Source organism: Fusarium proliferatum, assembly GCF_900067095.1.
Source record: "Fusarium proliferatum ET1 genome assembly, contig: FPRO_scaffold012, whole genome shotgun sequence".
Classification (NCBI taxonomy): Eukaryota; Fungi; Ascomycota; class Sordariomycetes; order Hypocreales; family Nectriaceae; genus Fusarium; species Fusarium proliferatum.
In genome coordinates this window covers 143,971-164,066 of record NW_022194801.1, presented here as the reverse complement: position 1 = coordinate 164,066, position 20,096 = coordinate 143,971, and the positions used below count along the sequence as shown (strand labels likewise).

Here is a 20,096-nt window from a genome sequence, read left to right as displayed (position 1 = left end):
TTGAGAGCTCGAGGGGCCCTGGAATTGGATCGAGAAATGATCCAATCCAATCCAATAGCACTGTAAGTACAGTATCCATCAGATAAGGCACGGTGCGCTACAAGGCTGGGCTGCGCAAGCCCCTCCACTCCCGCGCAAACCAGGTCCCTCCAATACAACCCCCACATGCCTTGCACGGCTAAGCTTATAAATTGAGGGTTGGTGACTGTTGGTTGACGCTTGTCGGTGAGTTTATTCTGGAGGAATTATGCATACGAGCTATAGATCGGAATAAATTCTCTACCTAGTCTCAGATCAGCAAACTCAAATGGCATGAGGTTATCTCGAGGTGGACACCGTCACTATCTCTAATTAGACTAACAGCCAATATTATCAGAATCTAACGAACATAGTCTAAAAGCAAATAATCCACCAAATGCTCTGACAAGGAACTACGGGTACCAAAGCCAGGGTCCACATCCCGGTTATGCACTGTCCAACGCACTGTTCCTCATATCACCCAAGCTATCAAACGGAACATGGACTCTTCGCTACTGTATGCCCTGCAGTAGGTATCTTGCTGGGGACGGGAAGAGACCAGACCAGACCAGACTGTTTCTTACAGAAACGATCCATTCCCGCTGTCGATTCACGATGTCAGGGTGCACGGGCGATGCTGTCATCGTAACAGTCCCAATCGCCATCAGGACGAACAAGTTGATCTAGGCCAAGTTACATCGCCTCAGCCTCATGAAGCTGACCGACATCAAAAAAGAACTTGGTGTGCTCGTGAAAACAGAACACGAGGTGCAGAATTTTCAGCGGAATGCGCCCTCCGTGCATCGCCTGATAGATGTCCTCTGGTACTGGATATCTTCATTCCTGCGAGGCTGACATGATTTGAAGATCAACAAGTCAATGTTTTGAGGTTGCCGAGATTTCGACCAACTGATAGACAGGGGTTAATTCTCTGCTGCAACGACTCGTTACAACGGATACGTAGCCACAACCCCCGGCTGAAATGGCATGGCATGCAAAAGGTGATAATGAGGCGACTAACGGGAATAGGGACAAGACGGTGAAGGCAACAACCTACGGAGTACATGTCTTTATTGTGGTATCAGGGAGGGAATTGTCCAAGACATTAAAATACAGAATTGCCTATAGACTGGCACGCTTGAGAAGCAAAACCCAATTCCTTGGGTACTTGTCTTAGACAGTATCTCGATTAGCAGGCGCCTTGGGGCCCTCACAAACTTCAATACCAAGACAATTCATAATCCATGATGGCGGCCAACAACCACAAGAGTGAGACGCCGTAATATCGATTGGTCTCATTTCACCCGATGCCAGCTCGGCCGATGGGGCATGGAGTATAGCGCCTCAGGGGTCGCTGATTGAACACTTTGTGATGCCCGTCATTCTGCTAACAAAAACCGGAGTCTTACCGACTCAGAAGGAAGAAAAGCACTGTGCTTACTCGGCCGACTCCGCAGTATATGTCAATGCTGACATTGACACTGGCAGTCTGGCAGAAATAGAATCGAGCCACACATACTCGCGATGCTTCGCAAGCTCTCGGATTACTCTTCTGGAAACTCATTCGAATAGGTAGTCTGTCGGGTGTTGGACGAGGTGACGCTTAATTCGAGCTTGGCGATAATCGTCAGCCTATTCTGAAACAAATCATCGTGATCGGCGCGGCTACGACACGGGTTGATTAGGTATTGCAATTCTCATAATCATATGGTTCCTATTTGACTCGTCAAAACTCTAGCCAGCTTCCTTTCTCAGGAGTCGCACAAGGGGAAAATAATCAAGACGGACATTAACCCATGAAGAGATTGGTCTTAGGTGATGCCAAGAGTTAATCAGTTGTTCTTCATAGATATACGTATGCATTCTCATCGTTCATGTATCATGAAAGGCTAGTATTCAGCCAGCCCAGCCTCTCTGCGCTGACTGACCCAAAAAGATTATGTTGCGGCTGAGCGCTAATTTGGCAACCAACACTCTAATCCATCACTGACGGCTGTGGAGGGCTGGGATGCCAGCAGCCGATGACTGAACTGTTACCAAGAGGATCTATGGGATCCCGACTCAGAATTATTGAGCAAAAGCACTTGACTTCGTGTTTATTGGTCGGTCAGCAAGCTGCAAGATATTGTCCATCTCTTGGTGCATATCTTGAGCCTCCGATTGTCACCGGGTGGGCATCCCACCGAGCTAATAACCCAGACCCTTGTAACTAATTAATCCCATTCCCACTCTATTCGGCTCTAGTAGCGACTATTGATGGGTGTCATGATGCCGGGGACCTCTGCGTCATGAGCTCGCATGGGATTCATGAGCCAAGCCGGGAAGATGATGGGGCCTTCAACGGAGGCTGCGAGCCGTGTCTGTAGCAGCAAGACAGACAGCTCATGTGTCCACAGAAGCTCAATGCCCATGTTGATGGGTATTTGGGGATTCCGGTCGCGACAGTGGATCGGCCCGTCGATTCCATCAACATTCGAGCTCGCTAGGCATGTCGGCGGGTTCCTAAACACCAGACCATCAGATGTTTATTACCGCGAAGCGACTCTATTCAGATCATCCGCGAGAGGGGTATCGCCGTTGATGAATTCCACTTCGCTTGGACTATAGAGAACAATTCAAGGTATATCAAGGCAGAGGCGCGATTTTCTGGCATGCCCTGGTCAAGTTGTCTCCAATTTGGAAGCCTCAATTCTACGTCGTTCCAGATATATCCACGCAAACATATTGGATGAGACCACATTTGCGACACAGCCGGGCACTTGGTAGACTTACAACCAGACAGAGGGTTCTTCGTTCATTCTTCATAAATTGGACAACTCTAGTCCTCATCCCAGGACAAAGTCAGGTGGTTGTTGAGAAGGAAGAATAGTGTCCACGTGATGTTGCACGTGTCTGTTCTCCTACCATGTTCTTTCTGAGATCTGGACCTACTGGAATCTTCATCTAATCTCTTTCTCTTAGCAACCAGCCGCCAACTCTGATAAGTTTGATTAAAAACTGTTGGTCATCTCTGTTGAGCTTTGTGGAGTACGTCTCTGCTTTTGCCTAAAAGGCCCATTCGACTCGCAATGGCGCCACCAATTTCCCTATGCCGATAGCTCCCGCTTAACCCATGGTTGGCGAGTCGAGATTACTGGAGGCGCTCCGTCTATTTCCGATGTCTTTCATGAAATGATCAATTTTGACTACTGACACTTTTATCTTCAAGCTGAGATGAGTTTGTCGCGAGTCGCGATCCAAAAGCCATTGTTGTTGGATATGGCAAAACCCGCCGCCAATGACCAAGATCTGTTTGGGCACGGGGGCTGGAATTGCCATGGCCATTCGCGATCTCTCAATCATTGGCGGATTGAACGTCTTGGGGCAATGTGATATCGGCGAGGCCTCTGATTCGCCCACCACACGTCTCCAGCAGGGGTTCTTCAACGACACAGATCTCAGCGAATGGTTCATGTCAGGGACCAACCTGAAAGACCATTACATATCGACCAGGCTGAGTCATTGTTACCAGAACTTCTGGCAAAAGACCGACAGTCGTTTTTTTCGATCCTGGAATCGAGTGATTGCATGACAGGACCTACAAGTCTAAAGAAGGGGTCTTTTGATGCGTTTGAGCTTCCTGTGGTGGTCAAGACAAGTCTGTCCTTGATCCTCTCGCACGCCCGCCACGAAGTTTCTCAAGAATTCCTAGAAACAAAGACTGCCACCATATTCACCAATACAATGCTATATTCACGTTCATACCATGACGTCTAATCAAGATCGACCCCTCCATTTGCCCCTCCCCCACGGGTCCCCTTAGATCGACGAACTGCGTCCAACAGCCCCTCCTCGTGGTGTTTACTCTGGCTTGTATTCAGCCTCGCTCTTACCAAAATTTGCGCCTCATGTGCTTCTAGAGATGTATTGTCTCGCTCCCGTGGCCCTGTTTCTGTCCACGTGCGAGGCATTTCTTCTGATGTTGGTTTGTGGCTATGGGCATTGCGAAAGAGAAAAGACTCGCGTTCCGCCTCTTTTCTGTTTCGCAGCATGTCTTCACGGTAACTTCCATCCAAAGCACTTTGCTGCAAGTCAACATGATTGCTGAAGCTCTATCCGCTCCTCAACCGCGCTATTCCAGCCATGACCTCTCCAAGTTTCCTGATACCCTGAAAGGGAAGCGAATCCTCCTCTGCACCGAGTCTTTTGGGCCTGTCAATGGTGTCAGTCGCACGACTTTGATGCTTGTTAACCATCTAAGGGCACATGGAGCTCAGGTCGCAGTGGTTGCGCCACATAACCATACAGAACACAATACTTTTACGCCGCCGCCATCGCCAACTATGTCCCCTGCAGATAAGCAGCCCGAAGTCAGAGTCACTGGATATCCTCTCCCATTCAATCCCGAGCTCTCTATCGTGTACCCGGTGCGCAATTCGACTCTGTACTCAAGAACATTTGGCGATGATGCTCCTCCCGATCTGATCTACCTTGCATCGCCTGCAAGTCTGGGTTTCCAAGTCATGCTTCAACTACGACAACAGCCAAAAGAGAAGCAAATACCCGTCATCTGCAATTTCCAGACCGATCTTGCTGGCTATTGTTCCATCCTATTTCCGGCACCGCTGAGCCACGTTGCGGTCTTTGCATTCGCAGCTGTCCAGAGTTATCTCTTCAGTCACTCCTCAATCAAGACCATATTCTACCCTTCGAGTTTTGTGAAACGATATTTGGTGGGCCAGAAAGTGCCAGCAGATAAGCTAGAGGTTCTAACACGAGGTGTCAACACTGAGTTATTCAACCCCCGAATGAGAAGCGAAGAACTGCGAAAACAGCTGGCGCCTAATGGCGAGATCATTTTCGTGACAGTCTCCAGAATCGCTGGCGAGAAAGGCTTCGATTTCCTGGCGAAGGCTGCAAAGGAGCTTGATGCCCGGGGACTCAATTTCAAGCTTTATATCGTTGGCGGTAATCGCAACCCCGATGTCGAGAAGGAAGTACAAGAGCTTTTTGATCCTCTACGAGAGAAGGGTAAGGTTATCTTCGCCGGTTTTAAGGTCGGCGAAGATCTCGCCACTGCTTATGCTAGCGGCGATGTTTTTCTCCATTGTTCGGTTACAGAAACCTTTGGCCTTGTCGTTTTGGAGTCTATGGCCAGTGGGGTTCCAGTCATTGCTCGTGATGAAGGGGGCCCGTCTGACATTGTCCAGCAAGGAGGAAACGGATTCCTCATCTCTCCAGACGACCTCGATGGTTTCGTAGCCAAGGCCATGAAACTTGGTCTAGACCACACCCTTCGTGCCCAGATGGGCCAGGCCGCAAGATCGTACGCATGCGAGATGACATGGGACAAGATTAACAACAAGGTTGCCTGGCGCATGTCGGACACCATCTCGGAATGGAAGCGCGAGCGGAATGGCCCAACAAACCGACTCTCATCGCATCTCAAGTCCCAGGAGCCGCTTATTCCAATCTACGGGTGGCTTATGATGAACGATGCTATTCGCGAGACAATGACACGGGGTATTGTCGACGCACGACTCATGGGCGGACTGGGTGTCATTTTATCATTCTGGATGGTAACAGGGTGGTATATGGTCTTCACAGAATGCTTCCTCTGGGCTAAAGGGCGATGGAGAAGTGCAGAGAGAAGATTGTCAATCTCATAGGTTGAAGTCATGTCATGCGGCGCGGCGTTTCGATTATGTGCATGGCTTGAAGGAGTTGGAGGAACCAGTTTGCTATGATTCGACGTTTTCTCATATTTGCATTGGACGGTCTCTACAGCGTTGGAGTTGTTACAGTTGTGCGACTAGCCCATGATTTTCTTAGCATGGCCATGTTAGATGTTATATTACGATACCAAGAATTTCATTACAGTTTTGACACCAACGGGCTGATACAACGTCATGTAACAAGGGTCGGCAAAATGGATTTCCGGGTTCAGTACCTTACGATGGTGTTTCATGTAGAGGGGACTCGTCCCACAATCTGGCATCTCCCCCAGATGCCCAATATGGGGATGAACTCTATACTGCTTAGTAGGTGATTGTTCAGCCATAGCGGCTAGTACATTGATGCTATGAGACTATCTATTGTTGTAGTGTAGAAAGTGAATCTAGGGACCATGTGAGGTCGGATATCAACTAAAAAAACATATGGTGCCTGAAATATCGGCAGAGTGGAAATGACACGCTTATGGGAGTTAAAGTAGTAAAGAAAAAAAAGAGTCGACAACGCTATGCATGGCCGTGATAGTAATGAAAAGCTCGCTTGATTATATCCCAACTTCATGTCCTGCTTCATATTGTCGCCTTCTTGGGCATTGTGACAGCTTGTCTGCGTTTATACATGAGAGCATAGTTGTAACGCTCATATGTGCCGAAGCCAACAGCTAAGACGAAGATGAGCAGCCAGACGCTCATCATGATAAGACCAATGGGGAGGACCATGAGCTGTACGCCTGGGAGGACAAAAGCAACAGTGCCGTTGTTGAGAGCGGCGACCTGATCATCGACGGCGGCTGAGGCCATGGCGAAGTCGGACATGACAACATCTTGGGAGAAGACGCCAGTGAGAAAAGCGGCTTCGTTGATGGAGACGTTGGTGCGGATGGTACTGCCTGTGCTGTTACGGGCAGTGAGGGTGAGGGTTGGCATGATATGGCATTCGAGCTCGTCCCTGAGAAAGTCAGTATATGTGAATGAAGTGAGACGGGAGTGTGAAATCTTACATAGTCATGTTATCCGTCATCTTGTCCGCATCAATCTTTCCAACCAACATATATGATTGTAGGAGTTGCATTCCCTCTTGTCTCTTTCCCATACCAGGCTTACCGCCTGTTAAACCTGTGCCATTGACATCCGCAGGCTGAATGGGCATAACACTTGCACCCTTATATGAGATTCCAACGTTGATATCCTCAGGTGCAACAGCTGCAAAACTACCTCTGGGTTGAGAAACTTGATACAATCGAACATCAGCCTCAAAAACACCAGTCTTCACATCGAGTGAGGGGAGATTATAGCACACGCAAGTTCCAGAGGGGTTTGTGCTCTTGTGCAGTCCACCGAGAACTGATCGGCATGCAGCGTTGGTGTCCATGTTCCAGGCCGTCATGTTCAACGAGCCATCCTTTGTCAGAGGGACATCTCCTGCGGGAAGCTGCTCGACTGTGGCGTTCCCATCGCGCTCAGCGAGCGGTGTTGATAGCAGGGAAACGTATGGTCGGTGGAGAACATCATCAGCTGCTCGAATGAAGGACTCAATGGACATGGCGGGTGATGACTGTGCTGTTACTGAAAGGGTGAAAAGGGCTGCTGCCGCGAGCCGAGTTGACAAGGCCAAGGCCATTTTCTCGTGTCTTCTCTTCCAAGCTCTTTCTGAATCTTCTGCGTATCTTTCGTCTGAGTGATTTCCGTAGGCCGTTTTTTCTATACGTGAGACCGTGATCCGTAGCGATATCCAATCCCGTTTTCTCTTTTCGTCCAAATTAACTTTCTTTTCTTTTTTGCCGTCCTGCGGTGAGAATTTTTGTAATTGAACCACTGCCTGGGGAGTGATTATATGCGATGCGTCGAGGTGAATTGAGTGGGTATAGACAGATATGATCTCAAAATCCCAATAATGAAGTCGTCGTGACAATAAGGTAGCTCCACCACCGGCAACGATCGGTACTTATTATAAGAGATATGGAGTAAGGAAAGAAGAACAAGGAAGCAGAACAAGTTAAAGTATCGAAGATCAGCCAAATGGCAGATCGTCTAATAGTAAAGGGAATAAAAAGAAGTACAAGAGAACAAGGGGGGAAGAAGAGAAAAAATTGGGGACCAGCCCACGCGCCGCTCGAATCGTACCAGACCAAGACAGACCTGGACTGACTTGACTTTTAACAGCCAAAAGAACGAGATTGAAAGGGAGGGGCGAAGAATCGAAAGTAGTAATGGGGCCCGGTAGAGCGGCACAGTAGTCCTTTTAGCTGGCAGAAGGGTTTTGGGGAACGTGCTATCGTGGGACCAGCGGTTGCAAGGGAAATGCTTGGGAGCTGGAGTTGATGTTATCTGGTTGGCTCAAGAGCAGTTGAAACTATGGAACTGTGAGGCTGTGAGCGGCTATCGATTTGATATTGGCGATATAGGTGACATCGACTGGCATCGTGACGGCTGTTGTGCTTCACAATGGTAATAACAAAACACATATCGATGTTGACGAGTGCCAGGCTTGTCTCGTCTGTGTTCTGGACTTGTCACAGGCAGGGCCAAGATGTTGGTTCTCTTGGCTCCCTCGTTTGTGGCGGTGTCAAAATCGGGGCCATGGAGACTAGCGTGGACATGGCTGCAAACTCAATCACGGAAAACCGAGCCAGCTTCCAAGCAGGCCAAGCAGTGACTCTGGTGAGGGTGGTGGGTGGTGAGGGCAGCTCGTTTCAGGTTGGACTAGGGAGAGGTCGACTTTGGAACCGAGAGGTTTGGCTGTTGTTTGGCTTGGCTAGTGAAACGCTGATAGAGAAAAAGTGCGAGATAAATCTAGTCTACAGGTATCGTTCTATTCATCTCCATCAGGCCATATCGTCCTCGACTGCATCTTCGAAGAGCCACTGATGCGGTTTGGTCAGGTCAACTTCAAATATTCAACCCTGGTCAGCCAAGATCGCAGCCTAGGCCTGCCAACGGTCACTCTAACCCGCATGAGCATGGCCACCCGTGTCAGGGACCGCTAGGGGCAACGGCTGCCCTTAGCCAGGGGCTCTTCAGGCCATGACCCCTGCCCCATAGGGCGTCTCGCCCGCTAGCTTGCGGCACCAGATCTGGTGGCTACTGGGTGCGCTCCCTGTCAACGTCAGTCCATTGTGAGTCGGTGATGGCTTCATTTTCAACTCTTATTAGACGTTTTTCATGGACTTGGGATTCTCCATAAACCAGAGGATTTCTTCACCATGGCGCTTCGAAAGATCCATCAACGGTTCGTGAAACAGGGCATCTGGCGACTTTTCAACTCGCCTGCTACATGGCCTCTAGCGCCGAGGGATAAGGAGGGAGGTCAATTGAGTCAGTCAGTGGAGGGCAGGGCAGGCTTTTCCTCAACGATCCTCAGCTGCAGAATTTGTGGATGTTGATGGTGGCGCCAGATGAAGCGAAAAGTGTAGTGGCAGAAACGGCGTCGCGACGGTGAAACTCTCTTGCAACAGGAACGATGACCATCCGATCGGTATCTCGACGGCTTATGTATGATCGCCTTGGAAACGCGGCTGATACCACACTCAGATATTGTTCTCAACCTCTGGCTTAGGGCATAAGACCTGGGATGAAACTTGTTGCAGGCTCTTTGCGATAAGTTTACGAGCCCTATAACAGAAGTCATCCTGAGATGCAAACATCTTGGCGAATGTTTGAGAACAGCTAGTGGTGATGATCATCAATTAATACTACGCTGCTGTCAAAACGCCTGAAGAGTGACGCGGTTGATTAGACTAACTAGATGCGAAACAATATTTTAGAGCTGATGTTCCAGATCGGAGAGTTAAAAAAGCTTTTACGTTTGTTTTTCGTGACTGCCGGTGTCGGTAATATTGCATCTCGTCAATCGTATAGCTTGTCTAGGAGCCTAGTGTTGATATGATATGTAACAGATCAAGATGGCTGCGGCGTAGTCAGCTGAAATCAGCTGAAAGGTGGTATGATGCTTTTGGATTCATCTTGTCGTAACTTCAGACAAATACACATGCATCTTGTTGATATAAGGCTCTTCAAGATCCTACAAGGATGGCATCACCAGAAGCGACCGAGGCAGAGCAAGAGCTCTTCTTTGTCAGTCTCAACCAAGACAAGCCAATCACAGTGATACTTTTGCATGGTCTACTTAACTCGCATCTTGAGTGGTCCTACGTGATTCCTTACTTATCCGACTATCACATCATTGCCCCCGATATCAGCGGTCATTCTCAATCCCGCAATATTCTCCCTGCGAATATCTCCAACTCCGCAGAGCGGGTGGCGCTGCTCATTCGGCGACACGCACATGACGGCCGGGCCCACGTTGTCGGTCTCTCCATGGGTGCTTTCATCACTCTCCGTATCAGCCGGCAACATCCGGAACTGGTCCTCTCTGCCATTGTCACCGCGGGGCACCCCATGGAGGGCCACTGGGCATGGGTTGTCCGCCATCCGAGCATTACCTACTACGCTATGTTAGTGCTTCTCGAGCTGGTACCGGCATGGCTGTATATGCTCGTGGCTGTCAAAGGCCGCGGCATGCGTCGCCACAAAGAACTACTGGAAGAGATGCGGCATAATAGGAGATGGGAAGTGATTTGCGCGGTGGACACGGGACACTTGGAGCTCAAATGGGAAGACATCAGGACGCTACCAGTCAAAACGCTGGCGATTGCGGCAGAAGGCATTGACGATGTTGAGGCGGTGAGGAGAATGGGTAGGGAAATGCCCATTGAGGGCTCACTGGGTGCGGTAGTCAGAGGAGCAGTGCATACGTGGAATTTGCAGAAGCCAAAGCTATTTTCTGATGTGATTAGAGCGTGGATTGAGCAAAGCGCGTTGCCTGAACGCCTCAAGATCTTGAAGTGAAGTGGTTGATTCGTTACCCTATAACGTTAGAGCCGCATCTGGAGCAAATACCTAATTGTCCTTTGGACTGAGCACCTGATGTACAAGTCGCCTATAAGAAGCAGGGTATTGTTAATGAAACCATAGAATTCAATCTTAGTAATTGGAATTATGACAATAGCCAATGGCCGGACAGAAAGTCTGGGATAAAGGAGGCTATCCACATAGAACGAAGCATTTCGAGTATCACAAGTAATGATAGGTGATCGTTGATGGGCATTTTCTTCACCGATATATCCAGCAGCTATCCTTTTCTGCTACAATTTCAGTGCCGTTAATTGCTTTTGCCGCACGTCATGTCCGTGTGATGTTCTACAACGTTAAAACAAGAGAACCACTTCTTGTTGCTGAAGAAATATCGTCAGCGTTACATGCTGAGTTGGTTACTCGCAGGCCCCAAACATCAAAGCTCCTCCTGCAGCAAATCATCAACAAACACAAAGTAATGGCTATTCATTGTGTCACGTGCTGACTGGTCTACTGGATCCATTCCCCGGGGGCCCTTCCTGCAAGCTGCCGTTAGCGCTGCCCTGGACTTTTGAAGAGGAAGAGAGGAGAGGAGAGAAAGTAAGGTAGAGCTTCAGCTGCGCCTCGTTGCCTTTGGATCTGTCATAATTCCCGCTCTTTGAAGAATTCTGTTTTTATTCTTTCTTGAGAAAGGATAAGTATCCTAATAAATACTCGATTATCTGAACATCATCACTGATATTGCTACCAATGGTCAAAGACACTGCCCCCGCAGAGGCCGGAGAGCCCACTGCGGAACCTCAAGTCACCTACGCCTCAGGTCGTGTTGAGCATCAGGGCCAGGCTGATTCACCTTCCGATTTGAGACTGATTCACTACAACGACGTCTATCACCTGGACCCTTCAAGTGCTGAGCCTGTGGGTGGCCTGCCAAGATTCATCAGCGTGTGCCGCGAGTACCAGGAAGGCGAGAAGTTCAAGGACCAGCCTAGAGCCCTGACGCTCTTTTCTGGAGATGTCTTTAACCCCAGCTTGGAGAGCACTGTGACCAAGGGTGAGTTTTGAGATCCAGGAAAGACGCATCTTATTATATTCTAGGTAGATATTGACGATCCAACCTAGGTCAACACATGGTTCCCGTTCTTGATCTGATTGGAACGGACTGCTCTTGTGTAGGGGTGGGTAGGTCACACCACCCTTGACTGACTTGGTAACTAATCAGCCTCAAATCACAGAACCACGACTTCGATTTTGGGGTTAAGCAGTTTGAGCATCTCTCAAGTCAGAACAAGTTCCCTTGGCTGCTCGCAAACGTCATCGACCACGACATTGGCGGTGACACACCTATTGGCCATGCCAAGAAGACGCACATGATCACCACTTCGAATGGCATCAAGGTTGGCCTCATCGGCTTGGGTGAGAGAGAATGGCTTGAGACCATCAACAGTCTACCGCCCAATCTGGAGTACAGATCCGCTACTGCTGTTGCCAAGGAGCTCGTCCCGAAGCTGCGGGAGGACGGTGCAGAGATCATCGTCTGTCTAAGTCACATGCGAGAACCCAATGACAACAAGTTGGCGGAACAGACGGAGGGACTCATTGATATCATCCTCGGCGGACACGACCATTTCTACGCCCACAGCCTCATCAATGGGACTCACGTGCTTCGATCTGGTACCGACTTCAAGAACCTGAGTTACATCGAGGCTCGCCGCAAGGAAGATGACCCTTCTAAGTGGGATTTCGACATTTGGCGAAGAGATATTGTGTCTTCTATCGAGGAAGATCCTTCAACACTAAAAAAGGTAGATGAACTCACCTCCAAACTCAACCAGTCACTGGCAAGGCCTATTGGATACACTGCTACACCTCTGGATGCTCGTTTCAGCACAGTTCGCCTTAAGGAGTCCAACATCGGAAACTTTGTATGCGACGTCATGAGACAGCACCATGGCGCTGATTGCACAATCATGGCATCTGGTACTATCCGTGGCGACCAAATCTACCCCCCTGGTGCGATTCGCATCAAAGATATCACGACCTGCTTTCCGTTTGAAGATCCTGTGGTGTTGCTCAGAGTGACAGGTCAAGCTATCTTCGACGCGCTTGAGAACAGTGTAGCTATGTATCCTGCTCTGGAAGGTCGATTTCCACAGGTTTCCAACATTCGATTTGAGTTTGATCCCTCCCGACCTAGAGGGGAGAGAGTGTTGTGGGCGGAAATTGGTGGAAAGCCGTATGAGCCGGAGAGACTCTATGTGCTCTGTACCCGAGGATATATGGGACGAGGAAAAGGTAAGTTGAAACTATACAATTACGAAGGAGAGAGCTGACAGCGATGGCAGATGGTTTCACCAGCTTGCTGGTCAAGTCTGAGGGTGGACAAGCGGAGGAGATCATCGAGGAAGAAAACGGCATTCTTATCTCGGCCATGCTGCGTCAGTACTTCATGGGTCTTTTGACAGTAGGACGATGGAAAAACCTCGCGCAACATTGGGTCAAGGTTGCCCAGAAATGCGAGACCCCCGTCTCACCCGTCCGAACTACCTTCAATACCGACTTCCCCAGCCTCAAGTCTGTTGCAGAGAACCTACCCAAGGACAAACGCACCGAGAGTGTTACCAAGGACGCTAAAGACCCCTGGGGCAGGTTCCTTAAGCGTCGCTTCAGCATCAACATGAAACCCCATGATGACAACGAAACCAGCGACGAGGAACTTCATGAGAAGGATCGCGAGGAGGAAGAGTTTGAAGACCCTGACGGCGCAAGGCTCGATTTTGAGATTCTCTTGATGCGCAAGTTCTTCACGAAGTGGGCGCTCAAAGCAAAGGTCAAGACTAGTATCTGTGATCCTCTCAAAGAGGGCGAGTACACGGTTGATTGGACAACTTGCATTGCTCCGGTGGTCGACGGACGAATTATCATGACCGGAGCTTCTACACCAAAAAATTAGAAGAGACGTGGATTACGAATAGAACGGATCATAAAATAAATACAATTTGGCCTCAATTCTCAGCACCCCTCGTATTTCGAGTATTCATGTGTACCTAGGATAAAGTGCTATAGCTATTAATATCGACCTACAGCCTCACATCAAGCCTCATACGAGGCAGAATCTGCCGGGCAATCGTCATATCCTATGACTCTTGATGTCACATTGGATCGGCATTGCCGTTGAGCCTCAGCAACTTAATGGGACCTGAACTAAGGCGCTTTGAGTGCCTTGATTCGATCAGATCTCGCTGTCGTAAATGACAAGCCGTAGCGCCTCTCTGCAGCCAATGTCTTGCGTAGCTATCGTGGAAATATGCAGGACACAAAACTCTTCACCGTTACACTCGCTAAAGCTGCTGCATGGCTTGCTGCGAAAAACTACAATGCATAAACCAAGGCCTTCATAGCACCTGAGAAATTGACCTGATGCAATATGATATGCTGGCTCATTCCAGGAAAATCACGAATCAATACATATATACAAGCACTGAGAGATTGAACAGACCGGCATTGGAGGACTCAGACCTGTAGCCAAGACACGGCCTTTATTGTTCAATCCTATCGGAAAGCTACCATAAGAAGGACAGCATCAATTCGTCACTACGCAGCATGGCAGCTCGTATAAGACCCCTGATGCCGCATCCATATCCATGCCTGTTGTCAATCAAACTAGAGTCGAGAGAAGCTTCCTTAGCTAATGATCGCCTAAACTTTCATTCTACCGAGATCGTGTGTCAACCGTTTTACATCGACGTAGTATTCCAGAGCCGAGGCCTACAGATACCAGAGATCCGACATTATATCTGTACATCACATACGTAGGAAACATTGGCAAATTCAAGCCTCACTATAGATTACATGGAAAATTCAACTCAACTCACCGACTCTAGCCTCATCTGCGGAGTCAAGGCCAAGCCAGAGTTTGCCGCCATGGATCATCGGCGTGGCTTACGGGAAGTTGGACGCCACTACCCCGGCTCACCGGTCTTCCAGAAGCCGATCGACGCGATTGGGCATCTAAAAGTGACGTTGCTAACAACGGACGACAATAGAAAAAGAAATGAAATTGTTTCTAACAGGTTCGTGGGGTGCAGGGTATGGCCATGTTTAGTCTAGCGGCGGAGATGTTTTGCGAGGAAAAAGAAAGGAAGAGTAAAATCAGCAAGGTTTGGGATGAGGCAAGGAAGATGAAGCAAGGCCAATGATTGTGTGTCGAGGATCACCATTGTTTGTGGCTGTTGGCTCACGAGAAGCCATGGTATGAAGTCAGGGAGTATGAGGGTCGTAATGAAGCTGTTGAGGCAAATGGCGATGTCACTTCAGCCCAACACCATGTCCAATCGCTGACTGTATCATGGCCAGCCTGCAATGCAAACAAAGGGGATAGTAAGTGATCATGAACGAGGTGAACCATTCTCGCCTACGTATCTCTCACACAATACCGGGATGCTGGTACGTGGCGTCGAGTCTTTGTCACTAGTAAACTTACCAGACTTCGAATCCCTACTTCAGCTGCGCTCAACCATACAATCAGAGTTCAACTTGTTTACGTATGTGCAGTAGCTAAGCTTGGTATTCACCTCCTCTGTAGATCCCTCTCAAGTGCCGAAGTTTCGAGCACTATCCCGTGACATCCCCCTCCTGCATCGAACCCTGTCTTGAATAAGGACTTCTCGACCTTGATTGCTTCTTAAGTTTGACTAGCCTCTTCTGACTTCTCCTATCATCCGTTATGTTAGACGTCGGACCGAAAGACCGGGTGTTACCAAGCTATTTTCTTGCTGACTGCTACTGGCTGAAACTCTAGAGCGAGGAGCATCTTTGCACCGTGGTCCGGAATAGCTTCCTGTTGGGCCCTGTGCTGGATGCCTTGGTGCACCCCGAGGTCCAAAGCCCGAGCGAACGAAAAGCACAAGTCCGCCTTGACCTCCCGCCCGAGTCGTTTAACTAACATCTCCTGTCCAACAACCCTTCTATGCTGTTCCTCCCAACCCTTCATCTCGTCTCGACAATATCAACTTCGCCTCACACCGGAGAATCCAATCACGACTTGGAAGAGACGACTCTGCTTCTTGTTGGGCTGCTCCGAGTTACACAGAAAAACGTCTCGGTGTACGGACGACGGAGTAAGTCCACAATTACGTCCGTTGCCATATCGAGATAGAGTATCCGTTGGCAGCTCGGCCCGTACTGCATTAGTGCCCGGATTCAGGAGACGAATGTTTGACAACTTGAGGCCTTCCGCACATGCGTCCTATAGGCTACGGACTCTCACCGACCGGCCTACAGAATAGAGACGTTGCATTTGTGCCCGAAGCACAGGCTGCTTTTTAAGAGGCGAACGAAAAAAAAAAGGTATATAACATATGAGACTCTCCAATTTAATCCTTTCTGAGATGTTGACTTGGAGTGTTGAGGTTCAATATCGCAGGGCATTGGAAATAAGACTGGACTGTCCGAACTCCCTAACACTACTTAGCTGTATGCAAAAGCAAGACTCCATAGTAGAGGGACCAGGAAAAAACAATGTCTCCTTCCAAAACTCATCATATCGAGCCATGGAAACTCACGGCTTCTGAAGCTCTTGGGAAGATCCAGGCGGATGAGATTTCAGTTCAAGAGTATGCCGAGTCTTTACTTGAGAGGATCAAGGCACGCGATGAAGACGTCAAAGCATGGGCATACCTGGACGAGAAGAGGGTCATGCAGGAGGCAAGACTTCTAGATGAGATCCCTAAGAAAAACAGAGGACCTCTCCATGGACTTCCAATCGCTGTAAAGGATGTCATTTACACAAAAGGTTAGTTGGCCAAACTTGTACCCACAACCAAGACTGGAGCTTACTGTCGTATAGATATGCCTACTCAGTTCAACTCGCCACTATATGATGGCCATTTCCCTGAGACAGATGCTGCTTCCGTACGAATCCTTCGCCATGCAGGTGCCCTCATCTTCGGTATGTTCAACATATGCTCTGCACTCTTGCATCTAATAAGCTACCTAGGTAAAACAACTACGACCGAGTTCGCTGCTATCCATGTCGGCCCCAAGACTCACAATCCTCATGACCCTCTACGCACCCCGGGCGGATCGTCCAGCGGCTCCGGAGCTGCTGTTGCCGATTTCCAAGCCCCCATGGCCCTTGGGACACAGACAGGCGGATCCATGATTCGTCCTGCATCATTCAATGGGATTTATGGGTTCAAACCAACCTGGAACTCTGTATCTCGCGAAGGTCAGAAGATATATGCTCTGATGTACGACACTCTTGGATGGTATGGACGATGTGTTGAAGATCTGGTTCTTCTGGCCGACGTCTTTGCTCTTCAAGATGATGATGATGAAGACGAAGACGAAGACCGTTCTTTTCAGGGCATTGCAGGGGCACGTTTCGCAATCTGCAAGACGAGCATCTGGCCCATGGCTGGTCCTGGAACCCAAGATGCTCTCGCCCGCGCTGCAGATCTTCTCAGATCCCATGGCGCAGAAGTACATGAGCTTGAGCTCCCTTCGACATTCGATGATGTGCCAGAGTGGTATCGTATTGGGCTTCACACCGAGGGCCGTACCTCTTTCCTACCAGAGTATAGAGTTGGAAAGGACCAAATCGGCCAAGTCTTGATCGAGCACGTCGAGAACTCCGACAATTTCACTCGAAAGACGCAACTGATGGCTAGCGACAGCTTGGCTGCTATGAGGCCTGTCTTCGACTTTATTGCCTCACAGTATGCAGCTATCATCACACCGAGTGTACCGGATGAAGCCCCCGTTGGTCTGGAGAGTACAGGAAGCCATATTTTCTGTGCCATGTGGAGCGTAAGTGACACACTGCGTACGAATCTTACAATGACTAACGATCTGGTCGTGTAGGGTCTTCATGTCCCAGTCCTGAATGTGCCAGGCTTCAAGGGTGGCCACGGCATGCCCATCGGCCTCTCCCTCGTTGCACCGCGATATCGTGACCGCCACCTCTTGGAGGTTGGCAAGGCGGTCGGTGAAATCTTCCAAGCCGAAGGCGGCTGGGAGACTAAGAATGAATGAGAAGAAGATTGTAAGAGTAAGCTGTACGGGATCAAGACTGAAAATGGAAAACAGAACATAGAAGCCCATTGAGTGGCGCACAGAAATCACAGGTAGATTGAATCATACACATGATGCATATAGTTTGCAATACTTCTAGAGTGGATGTTGAATACTTTTGTAGAATTTCCCACCAGGATTTGACGACTTGACCCACGTCAACAAGAGTCTACACTCACAGCCACCCTTCCCCCGAAATATGGACATTATTTGCTCATTACATAATACCGACAGCGCCTGTAAACCTGGGCACAAGGTCTTTGCTGCCCGATACCCAACAATACAGCTCAACAATTGACTTGAACCGTACAGACCCCGATAATACTCGGAAACGCACAGCTCACGTGAAAGCTCTATGACTAAGGAAAACGCCAGTGTGAGTGGAAAAGGGGCTATATACCCAGTTGAATATGATTAAAATGTGCCTTGCAAAGGGCCTGAGTTATTCGTTGAGAACTCATTGCTTTACTGGAAGGAGCTTATCGATACAAGCGACAGCCTGTCGTTTGTGAGCAAGATGTAGTAGTAAAGACTTAGAAGCAGGCACTTACGTCTTCAGCTAGGATGCCTTGGTTTCGAAGATAATGACCCATTCCCTTGACAAGCTCGAGTTGCTCATCGGGGTTGAGGCTGGTTATTGCCGTCTCCAGAACGCTGCCAAGGCTGACCTTGTGGATGGCAATGAAGGTGTGGAAGTACATGTAGGCGAAGAAACCCATGATGAACTGGCAGTCCATGCGGTCAGTGATACCTCCATGTCCGGGGATAGAGTCGCCAAAGTCCTTGATCTTGAAAGTGCGCTTGAGTCCTGAAGCAAAGAATCCGCCAAAGGGAGCGATCAGAGAGGCAAAAGTAGCCAAGTTGAGGGCATGAATCTGCATGGGAGCAATAGTCACGGAGAAGTTCGCAGTATCGGGGAGGAAGAACAGCTCGGGGAGCTCGTAGGTCTTGGGAAGGAAGACCGGGTTGGGATCACATTTAAGACCAGTGAAGATGTTGGCGCCCAAGTCGTTAACAGGGCAGATAAAGTACTTGGATCGCATCATGATGCTGGAGAGGAGCATGGCGAAAATGATGGTCATAATCCAAGCACCGACAAAACCCTCGACGGTCTTCTTGGGAGATAGCTTGATGAGCTGGGTGCGTCCGAAAAGGATACCGCAGATGTAAGCAAATATGTCGTTAGTGATGACCAGAGCAGCGGGCAGGAAGAACCAGATCATGCCCTCAAAGACATTGTTCATGATGAAATGAGCCTGGACCACAATGAGGTACAGAGCCATGTGTGTCCAGGCAAAGTTGGTGAACTGGAACTTGTAGTGTCCAGCCTGGAGAGATGTGACAAAGAAAACGAAGCCTATTCACGATTAGTCTGGAGGGTCCAGCCTAGGGAGCGAGCGTCTTACCAAACACATAGAGAATGAAGCTGATGAAGCGGTGGTGAGTGGCGAGAGGTAGGAGGACCTTGTCAACCAGAATGATATGTTTGAAGTAGTAGATGACCGTCTCGCCATAGAGGAAGTACATGGTAGTCGCCAGCCAGTACCAGTTGAGACTCTTAGTAGATCGCAGGGAACGGGCGCGGCTGGGAACGTTGGCAATGGCGATGACTTCTTTGAAGGAGACAATCTGGACAGCGGTGATGATGCAGATGATGTAGATGTGGCCCATGAAGAGCGCGGCGAAGAAGAGCGCAAACATGACAAATGTCCAGAAAGTGCGCGTTATGAAGTTGGCCTTTTTCTTTTCGTACTCGGCTTGCTTTTCGCTAACTGCGGGCTGCTTCTGTGAGGGCTGTTAGCTAGAGTATGGTATGAATCGACAATGCGTCGCTCGTATCAAACACTAGATCTTGAGGATGAGGCCCTGTCGCTTCCTGTGAGTCAAGCTTACCTCGTCTACTGTTTCTAGCTGTCCCGAGGATTGGGACTTGAGCTTGGTGGGAGAGCCACCGTCCTCGCTGCTGAAGCTTGATCTTCGTCCATCAGAGCCGTTGCGATTGGGGAACCTAACCCCTCTCTTTGGACGAGCCATTTCTATTGATATTTGGTATCTGAATGCACTGAAAAAGGCGCTGGAGGTTTTTTATTGTTGAATACTGCCAAGAAGGTTGGCAATGAGGTTGTCGTCGGTTGAGGAATGGGCGATATGCTCGAGTCGCTGACGCGATTGCAGCTCCAAGTGAAGTTGTGGTGAAAAGACAGTTTTCTGTTCCCGAAAAATTGCTCCAAGCGACCTGTGACGTCGTTGCGCAGACCTGGGTCAAGTTCGTGGGCTACGGGGTCAGGAGTCGACAATTCGCTTCGTGCTGAAATAAATCGTCACGATTGGAAGAAGCTAAGCCAGGCCAAACAAAAAAAATTCTGCCGGGGGAGAAGTGCTTCCAAGGAACGAAAGATGGAGCGAGGTTGAGTGGGCAAAAGTGCTCACTTGTCGCGA

At 49.2% G+C, this 20,096-nt stretch overlaps 6 protein-coding genes across 6 annotated transcripts; 4 read left to right on the top strand and 2 right to left on the bottom strand.

Annotated features, from left to right (window-relative positions):
• Positions 1–4,094: 4,094 nt before the first annotated feature.
• Positions 4,095–5,666, top strand: FPRO_13148 (uncharacterized protein; the record flags this gene model as incomplete). Its single annotated transcript, XM_031222568.1, has 1 exon — positions 4,095–5,666. The coding sequence occupies one exon, from the start codon at positions 4,095–4,097 to the stop codon at positions 5,664–5,666; it is 1,572 nt and encodes a 523-aa protein (XP_031088015.1).
• Positions 5,667–6,299: 633 nt separating this feature from the next.
• Positions 6,300–7,350, bottom strand: FPRO_13147 (uncharacterized protein; the record flags this gene model as incomplete). The annotated part of the gene is made up of 2 exons (XM_031222567.1): positions 6,300–6,678; positions 6,731–7,350. The coding sequence occupies 2 exons, from the start codon at positions 7,348–7,350 to the stop codon at positions 6,300–6,302; spliced, it is 999 nt and encodes a 332-aa protein (XP_031088014.1).
• Positions 7,351–9,758: 2,408 nt separating this feature from the next.
• On the top strand, positions 9,759–10,577 carry FPRO_13146 (uncharacterized protein; the record flags this gene model as incomplete). Its single annotated transcript, XM_031222566.1, has 1 exon — positions 9,759–10,577. One exon carries the CDS (start codon positions 9,759–9,761, stop codon positions 10,575–10,577), a length of 819 nt encoding a protein of 272 aa, XP_031088013.1.
• A 756-nt stretch (positions 10,578–11,333) lies between these two features.
• FPRO_13145 (related to 5`-nucleotidase precursor) lies at positions 11,334–13,536 on the top strand (the record flags this gene model as incomplete). The annotated part of the gene is made up of 4 exons (XM_031222565.1): positions 11,334–11,637; positions 11,706–11,761; positions 11,819–12,878; positions 12,929–13,536. 4 exons carry the CDS (start codon positions 11,334–11,336, stop codon positions 13,534–13,536), a joined length of 2,028 nt encoding a protein of 675 aa, XP_031088012.1.
• A 2,567-nt stretch (positions 13,537–16,103) lies between these two features.
• FPRO_13144 (uncharacterized protein) lies at positions 16,104–17,618 on the top strand (the record flags this gene model as incomplete). The annotated part of the gene is made up of 4 exons (XM_031222564.1): positions 16,104–16,377; positions 16,432–16,533; positions 16,582–17,393; positions 17,448–17,618. The coding sequence occupies 4 exons, from the start codon at positions 16,104–16,106 to the stop codon at positions 17,616–17,618; spliced, it is 1,359 nt and encodes a 452-aa protein (XP_031088011.1).
• A 496-nt stretch (positions 17,619–18,114) lies between these two features.
• On the bottom strand, positions 18,115–19,691 carry FPRO_13143 (putative CDS1-CDP-diacylglycerol synthase; the record flags this gene model as incomplete). Its single annotated transcript, XM_031222563.1, has 4 exons — positions 18,115–18,156; positions 18,209–19,014; positions 19,064–19,442; positions 19,551–19,691. 4 exons carry the CDS (start codon positions 19,689–19,691, stop codon positions 18,115–18,117), a joined length of 1,368 nt encoding a protein of 455 aa, XP_031088010.1.
• Positions 19,692–20,096: the final 405 nt, after the last annotated feature.